Source organism: Desmodus rotundus, chromosome 4 (assembly GCF_022682495.2).
Source record: "Desmodus rotundus isolate HL8 chromosome 4, HLdesRot8A.1, whole genome shotgun sequence".
In the NCBI taxonomy this organism is placed as follows: domain Eukaryota; kingdom Metazoa; phylum Chordata; class Mammalia; order Chiroptera; family Phyllostomidae; genus Desmodus; species Desmodus rotundus.
The window spans coordinates 23,819,790-23,828,360 of NC_071390.1; the positions used below are offsets into that span (position 1 = coordinate 23,819,790).

The following is an 8,571-nucleotide window of genomic DNA, read 5'->3' on the forward strand; positions in this document are numbered from 1 at the left end:
GGCCTGTCAGATCTGGACTGGGTCCCAACTTACTCATGTGGGGCTCGGCCTGGACCTGCTTCTCTGCCTCCTTCTCCACTGGGAGCAATTTACAGCGCACTTATCTCTGGGAACCCACTGCTCCGTGAGGCATGGGCTTGATTATCTCTCTCTAAACCTGCCTATCATTCACAGCACAGAAGGAACACTAGACAAAGACCTTTACATCAGTTACTAACATTTTATCCTCTTTACAGCCCAGATGAAATCACTGCCATGTTATCACTGGGAAGCTTGGGCCGGTCCCAGAAACAGTCATCGCTGTGCAATGCTGATTTTCTGAGGGTAGCTCACAGCCGTGTTTCCAGCTGGTGGCCTGGTTCCGGCCTTTCCTACTGACCCATAAAACTGAGCTTCAGCCTGGGTACATGGCCATACAAGCCACTCGGCAGTCAGGAACAGCTGGGAGTTGTCTGGATTCCGTACCACAGGCCAGGGACGCATGATCCGTTTCCCTCTGCTCTCTAAGAGCGCCACATCTGCGGCCCCCTCTCAGGGATGGAGACGGCTGCTGCACAGGAAGAATAAGAGCAGGCCGGATGGGGGAATTCTGATCACGAATGCCTACTCTTATTACCTTATATCCATTGTGTTGCTAAAAATGGAAACATTCATTAAATATTAGATATGAGTACTCATTTTTAGATTTAAAAAGGAGAATTGTTAGCTATATCTCTGTCCTTCAGAACAATCCTGTACAAGCAAATGATGTCAATTCTCTCAGCTGTCAAATATAGTAATGAGAATTTCGAGTTCCATAGGAGATTTCTGCAATTATTTTAAGCCTCTGCAACACTCCACAGGTCTAACTAAAGTGTTACTGTGATTTTTAAAAAATGTAAGCACGAGGTACATTTCAGCTTCTGTATCACGAGACTTGTCCCTTGTCCAAGTGATGCGTCTGTGGGACGAGATGACGTTCAAACCCTGGCCCCAGAGCTACAGGCTGTGTGACCCTGAGCCAGTCACTTAACCACTGCAGGTGGCATGGCAATAGTGACAGTTTCTTCCTCAGACTGGCGCCGAGATGCTTGAATGTGTCATTAAAATAAAGCCCTGAGGGGAGAGCCTGGGCACAGCAAATGTAAGTGATGGCATGCACGCATCTGCCAGGCAGGCAGCGGTGCGCAGGGCCGCCCAGGCTTTGCCCGCATGGCTCCCCTGGAACGCACTATTAACGAGCTCCATACTGTCTTTCCCCCCCACAGGTCAGTGCAGCTGAACGGCCAGCCCTTGGTGATGGTGGACGATGGGACCCTCCCCGAATTGAAGCCCCGCCCCCTGCGGGCCGGCCGGACATTGGTCATCCCTCCAGTCACCATGGGCTTTTATGTGGTCAAGAATGTCAACGCTTTGGCCTGCCGCTACCGATAAACCACCCTCGCCCTCTCACAGTGCCCGCGGGTCCGCCGGACTGCTTCCCGCTCGTCTGCCCCAATAGTACCCTCACTTTCCAGACATCTTAGCAACAAACCCGTCTCTGCTGCCCCGTCCTGCTGGAATCAACATGGACTTGCTCTGCCAAGGTAGCCTGAGCGTAGCCTAGGTAGGTCACATCCACCCAAAGGGAAACGGGGACGCCACCTGCACCTGTAGAAGGATGAAGGTCTGTGTGTAGAGCGGTATGTACGCTTGTACGTGTAACATGAAACCAAGCTGAAGCACACTCCCCGGGCCGATGACACCACTCCCCGTGACTCTGGTCCGTGCCCGTGGCGCTACAGACTTAGCCCGTGCCATTCCCTCAGCAAACACGAGCAAGGAAAAAACCTGGCAGACATTTGAGAGGCCCATCCTCCTCCAGCTCCTTTCCCTTGTCTGTTCCCTGCTGTTGCCCCGGGTTTCCTGTCAGCTCTTCCCAGAGGGGAGCGAGTGGGTGAGTCAGCGCTGGCCTGCTGGGTGAGCTGTTTATGTAATTTCCCGGCTGATGTATGAGTGTGCGCATCTGGGCTCCTGACAGCGGCATCGATCACCGGCTATTCCTCCGGGAAGCGGGTGCTTCAAAAGTAAAATTGTAATCATACCCCAGGTTTTATAAGAAGGTTCTGTTCCTCTGAGCCCAGATTCCCCCAGGGCTGGAATGGGAGTCAGGTGACAGCACGCATTGAGTGGAGAGCCGTGCATGAGGCACCACGAAGGACAAGTGAGGGAGGGCGTTTTCAAACGAAGAGCTAGCACACCAAACCACACCCACACGTGCACACACACACACACACAACAACAACAACAACTGAACAAATAATCAGACCTGCCTCGAACTTGAAAGAATATTTATTAAGGGCAAGTCCTTAATGATTTGGTTGACTAAAACCATTTTTTAAAAAAAGAGGTATAAATCAAAGGTCCTCACGGTTCTGACACAGCTGACTGTGATCTTTCTGCCTCTTCACAATGCATGTACGAGGCAGAACTCTAACCTGGTCATCGTCGATGACCAGCGTGTTTGAGGCGAACAAAGCTTCCAGGGAGCCACTGTGGGAAGGCTGCGTCCGGAGGCAGGACTGATGGGGAGGCTGTGGCCCCGGGGGGTGGGAAGCTGCCAGTGGGATGGGCACGTGCAGCGAGTTGAAGTTCATTGTGAGGACCTTCTGGGTGGGCTATGGGGTCTTTGCAAACAATCTGCGCCTGAAAAGACTTTCTTTTCTGTGGATGTGATTTTCTTTCTCAGGATAAATGACATGAATGATGCTTTTTTAGAGGAGGAGACAGTTGACAGTGTCACAGGGTTCCAGCCGAAGGCGTGATACAACTTCTGCTGTAGTGAGGAAAGGACAGGAGCGCAGGGGAGGGCGGGGCTGCGCGCCCAGCTGCCAGGAAGACTGCGCAGGAAGGTGCCTGAGGAGTTGAGTAAGGACCAGGGCCAAGTCTGCAAAGTGAGCTGAGGGAAGAGGCGGGAGGAAGAGGAAACAGGAGAGGAGGTAGAGGTTCCCGGCTTAGAGAGCTGGGAGTTGGGGCGAGGGAAGCTGACAGCTCAGTTTATGTTTAAGGAAGAGAGTGGACATGGTTTTGACAGGCTTATTGTTAGTACGGAAGGAATAGCACGGAGGAGATGCAGCAAGAAAGGGGAGACCGGGGACTGGCTGGCCCCAGTCAGCAGGAGGCTCAGCCTGCACGCAGGGACAGAGAGGAAGGAGCGGACCCTGGCCGGCAGCCTCGAGGCTCCTCAGTGGCTCCTCCTCTTCTCCGGAGCAGGCACCTCCCACTGAGGCTCAGCCCTGAAAGGGGTGGAGAGAGAAAGGACGGGAAAGAAGTGACAGAGGACAGGCCCAAGTGGAAAAGACAAATGAGAGACCAAGTGCTCGCTTCCCCAAACTTTAAAAATGTTGTGCACATGTCAAAGTGTCTTCTACATACTGGTGCAGGTGTTGCTGCAGGGCCCCTGATGATAACTAGAGCAACCCGAGGTCCCCGCAGGCCTGGCCCTCGGCTCCTCTGCTTTACATACACAGTAGCACCTGTTTTTCCTGTAAGGCATGCAGAGGGTCCGGAGCTTTTCCAGGGTCACCCAGGGCAATGGTTGCAGAGCTCAGGATAATCGGGAACCTGTTCATTTAACCACCGCGCTCAGTGACTCCAATTCAGACTCACCCCTGCATGTATGTCTTCATAGGTCCTGCTAACGCAGTACAGCAGGACCTGAAAGCTCCACTCAGACGCACTTTCTGCAAGTGTTGAGTCTTCACTAAGCCTCTACATGTGCAGAATATAGGCAGTTCCTGCTCCTCTGACTTTGTACTAAATGCTGCTCCTAAGAGATTTGTTTTGTGTTTTAGTTAATAAAAAGGGAGAAGAGGATCGTTGAGATTTATCTTTGGAGTCCTGCAATTCCAACTTTGCAACTGTTTCGTGGAAGAAGTATTTGCTTTGTTCAAGGGAAACCAAGAAACTCAGTGTAAAAATTACATCCCATAGAGATTTTAGTACAGAGCATCTGTCTTGGATTTCTCATTTTGGGTGGGGGTAATGACTAAATCAGTGGGGATGGCTCCTTATAACGGAGCCCCTATCACACTTCCCGCAAAAGGCACCCTGTGGCAAAATTCAGCATCACCACCCACCTCATCAGGGAAGTGGCTTGGCAGGCTGGGCCCCTGGACAAAAGATCTCATCCACCAGCCTCCTAGATCAGATACTTCCTCCTAAAACAAGGCCCGGCCGAGGTAATCTAAGACGTAAGAACCACTGTATTTTGAACCAGAGAATGGGCTTCTAAAGTGATTATTTGAAAGCCTGATAATGTGTAATGAGAAGTCTGTGTCTTTTGTTGAGATGATTTTCTGCTCCTTCTGCCTCTAGGAATGATTTTCTTTCTCCTTTCTTATCACAAAGGCTCAGAACAAATTCTCATTGTTATTTGGAAAGAGTGTCCCAATTCTTCCAGTGCCTTGAAAAAGCTGCAACTGTGAGATATTAGCATTATCTCCAGATGGAGAAGAGCTTGACAACACCGGAACTGAGCCACAGTGAGACACAGGCCCGGGGCTCCCAGAACCACAACTCCCAGAGGCCCACTTGCCCTCTGCAGCCCCAGTCTCTCCCCAGGCAGATGAGCCCAAGTCCCACACCTATTACAGGGCACTGGGTGTTGGTGGAATCTGGCTGAGAAGCCTCACCAGCTCTCTGGGGCCTCCTGGGGTGAGGCAGCAAGGGGAGGTGGGGACCCGGCAGGACTGTGAACTGCCAGCTGCCAGTGGTCCAGGCCAGGCCCAGCCTCTGCAGGTGTGCTCCGCCACATGCGCTCCAGGTCCCTGTGTTGGGGATGGATGCAGCTGCAGGGTTCACCTTGGAAATCCACTGAGAGCAGTTTTATTTCTGAAAACAAAAGGGAAGTGTTTAATGTTTGTAGATGCAAAGGTGAACCAGGTGGATAAAATGGTGGAACAGGGAAGGACTTCAAAAATTTGAAATATCAATAGAGCAGCCAAAAATAATAGAGATATGGCTTGGAGAAGGCAAGGGAGGGATGGGCATAAACATTTATATAGCATGGCTGCCTCTGCTTCCCCGTCTCCCCCACCTCGGCACCGCTGCCCCAGCCTGGACGTGGCTGATTGCTCTCTTCTACTCACTTCCTCTCCTGTTCCACAGCCTCACCTCTGCCAGCCACCCTGTCCTCCAGCTGGAGCCCAGGGAAATCAGCTGTACCAAGAGGGGATTCAGTTTTCACTGTAGAAACAGTTATTATAAGACCCAAGGAACTGGAGCATTTCAATCACTGCCTCTCAGTTACACTAACAGGAATACAAAAGTTTCTGTAACTGCCTTCCTGTCTCAGTCCTGGGTAGTGAGTATTTGGGGAGGACCAGAGGAGCAGTTCATCCAAGGCCATCCAGATAAACAGAGTGGCAGGCCTGGGACTTGAACCCAGGTCTGTTGGATTCCAAAGCCTGCTCTCATTGCATTGTACTCTTTCCCCTGGTGGACTGGTTATGGCCAACTTATTCACATCCCTGTGATGTCCACAGTTAGCTTTCTCAACGTCCTGTGTGTGTCTGCAGAGAGCCCTAGTAGTGTCTTCACCCAGGACAGTTGATCTCAGGTTTGGGGAAGCCAACTGACCACTCCAATGGGTAGTGAGTCTGGCTATGACCAGCCCTGGCTGTAGAGTTTTGAATTGAGGATCATCTTGGCTCACCAGTGGCCCTCCTGGTCTGCCCCTGTCCCTCTACAGTTTTCTGTAGAACAATTTAAAAGGCCGCTCCCACCATGAGCACCCACCGCAGGTAAAGAATCTTGATATTCTAAATCCTGGAGCTAAGGGGCCCAGCCAGTTAGCTCCCACGTGTGCACTGCCTCCGCTCGCACTGCTGCTCCTCCTGCCACCACCCCGAGGTTTGGAAGTTTCTCTTTACCTTCCCAGACTAATTAAAAAGTCCATTAATCATTGCCACATGAGTAGTATTTGCAAACATCACTCTAAAATGACAAAGCCAAAATATCAAAAGACAGCAAATCAAATGCTTTGGCACCTACTTTCTTCCAAACACCAGAACAGCCTCTGGGAACCCTGGGAGTATTTGGGAGGAACTGACCTAGTTCCAAACGACTGGCTCGTGAGTAAGTCCCACTGTCCCTTGCACCCAGCAGAGAAACGGGGCCCTTCCTTGCAGCCTACATCACTAATATTACTCTCATTATTATTCATGAAAGTTTTCTAGGAGTCTTTTTCAAGTTGTAAATGTTATGTAATAAATTATATTTTTAGGAGAAGCAAAAAGAAACCTTAGTTTTATTGATTGGAAGTTGGCGAAATGAGTGCGGAAACCCCTCCCAGGGAAAGCTGCTTCTCTGTGCAGGGGATTTGACAGGTGTTAATATTTTCTTGCAGAGAACAGATTATATTAAGGCTTATATGTGCCCGATCATTGCAGACAGTTTGGTTCGTGAGGTAGTCTATATATTGAAGTAATGTTTGGTAAGTAATAAAATGTGAATGCTCTAACTTTCTGTTCTCAGGCTGTTCTGTGGGGGGAGGGAGGTGACCGTTGTTGCTGCTCCACCGCCACCTGAGGACTGACTGCCTGACGAACTAACACGTGTGGGGACCCTTGATTTCATGGTGCACCACCTTCTGCTCCCCTCTCCCCCACAAGCTTTGCCTCAAGTACTCTAAATGGAAACTAAATTTCATTATTCAAGTTAGATGTCATTGTCTATCGTAGTTAAAGTAACGATTATCTGCTATAGCAGGTAAGCCCCAGAATCTCAATGGCTTAACATAATTTAAGTTTATTTCTTGCTCACAGATCATGGAAAATTCAGTGGGTGGCAATGGGGCTAAGGTGGGTGGTGGTTCTGTTCCGTGTAGTCCTCTAGGGATGCAGACTGATGCAGGTTCTCTGCCATCTTCAGCACCCAACCTCTGAGACTGCTGTGGGCATCACCCAGATAGACCGTATCCTAGGCCACCAGCACATTTAAAAGGATTCAAGTCACACAGAGCATATTCTCTGACCAAACTGAACTGAAATAGAAATCTGTAGATACCTGGAAAGCCTCCAAATATTTGGAAATTAATAACACATTTATAAATAACAACCGAAGGAGGGAAAGAGTAAATATCAGTAGAGAAAGTGTTGAAATGAAGACCAATGAAAACTTATGACACCAAAAGCTGTTCGAGAAAAAAATCAATAAATTCCTTAATGTGACCTGAATCTTTCCAAATTTATTGAACAGAATAGAGATTCCAGAAAAAGACCCACACATACGGTCGATTAATTTGAGATAAAGGTGTCAACGTAATTCAGTGGAGAAAGGATATTTTATCAACAGATGGAGCTGGAAAAATTAAACCTCTATATGCAAAATAATGAACCCTTCTCTCTCACATCTACAAAAATCAACTTGAGATGGGTCATAGAGATAAATGCAAAACCTAACACTATCAAACTTCTGGAAGAAAACACAGAAGGAACTCTTTGTGACCCTGGCATAGGCGAAGACTTTTCAGACAGTACAAGAAAGGACAATGTTTCTATTCTTTGAAAAATCACTGTAAATAAAGTTAAAAGACAAAGCTATTGACTGGAAAAAAGTACAGAAGAGACGTCGGATAAAAGATTTGTATCCAAATATATAAAAAATATAAATAATAAGCAACACAATCCAATTTAAAAATGGGCAAATGATGTGAATACTTTATCAGATAGGAGATATAAACGACATATAAGCACATGAAGAGAAGTTTAACATCATTAGTCACCAGGAAAATGGAAATTAAAACCACAATGAGAAACATACATAAAACCCACTACATACCTACCAGAATCGCTGAAGTTAGAAAAAAAGATAATATCATGCTAAGGAGGCTACGGAGCCGCTAGAGCTCTCTACTGCAAGGGGGAGTGCAAAATGGGGCGAGCACTTTGGGACGCAGCTTAACAGCTCGATGTCAACTTAAATGTACACTTTGCATACAGCCTGGCCATCCCACTCCTAGGTCCTTACCCAAGTGAAATAAAAACCTGTTGACACAAAAACCTGGACATAATCACAAATAGATAAATCAGATTACATCAAAACTGAAAACGTTTGTGCTACAAATGATACGTGAAAAGACAAAACACAAGGGGGGAACATTTTTGCCAATCATATATCTAATAAGGGGCTTGTATCCAGAATACATAAAGAACTCGTATAATTCAATAATTAAAAAGATAATTAACTTAATTTTAAGATGGGCAATGGATTTCAATGGACATTTCTCCAAAGAAAATATGCAAATGACTGCAAAGCATATGAAAATATGCTGAACACCATTAGTCATTAGAGAAATGCAAATCAAAATCACGAGGTACCACTTCACACCCATGAGGATGTCTAAGTTAAAATAGACAACAAGCGTTGGCAAAAATATGGAGAAATTGGGACCATCACACATTGCTGATGGGAAATGAACTGGGGGGGCGGGGGGAGCGAATAGCAGCATACTCATTTGATGGAATTTTCCAACCACTGAAATCCATACTCATTTGATGGAGTTCGACAGAAGAGAGAAACGTGGTGAGTGGAAATAGCAGGATAAAGAGT

At 47.7% G+C, this 8,571-nt stretch overlaps 1 protein-coding gene across 1 annotated transcript in view; it reads left to right on the forward strand.

The window, feature by feature from the left end:
• The window catches only part of HPSE2 (heparanase 2 (inactive)), a 611,494-nt gene extending 605,021 nt beyond the window's left edge, over window positions 1-6,473 (forward strand). The window contains exon 12 of the mRNA XM_053922432.2: window positions 1,248-6,473. Coding sequence (XP_053778407.1) covers window positions 1,248-1,413 — 166 coding nt within the window. The 3' untranslated portion in view covers window positions 1,414-6,473. The remainder of the gene's footprint in view (window positions 1-1,247) is intronic.
• The last annotated feature ends 2,098 nt before the right edge of the window (window positions 6,474-8,571 follow it).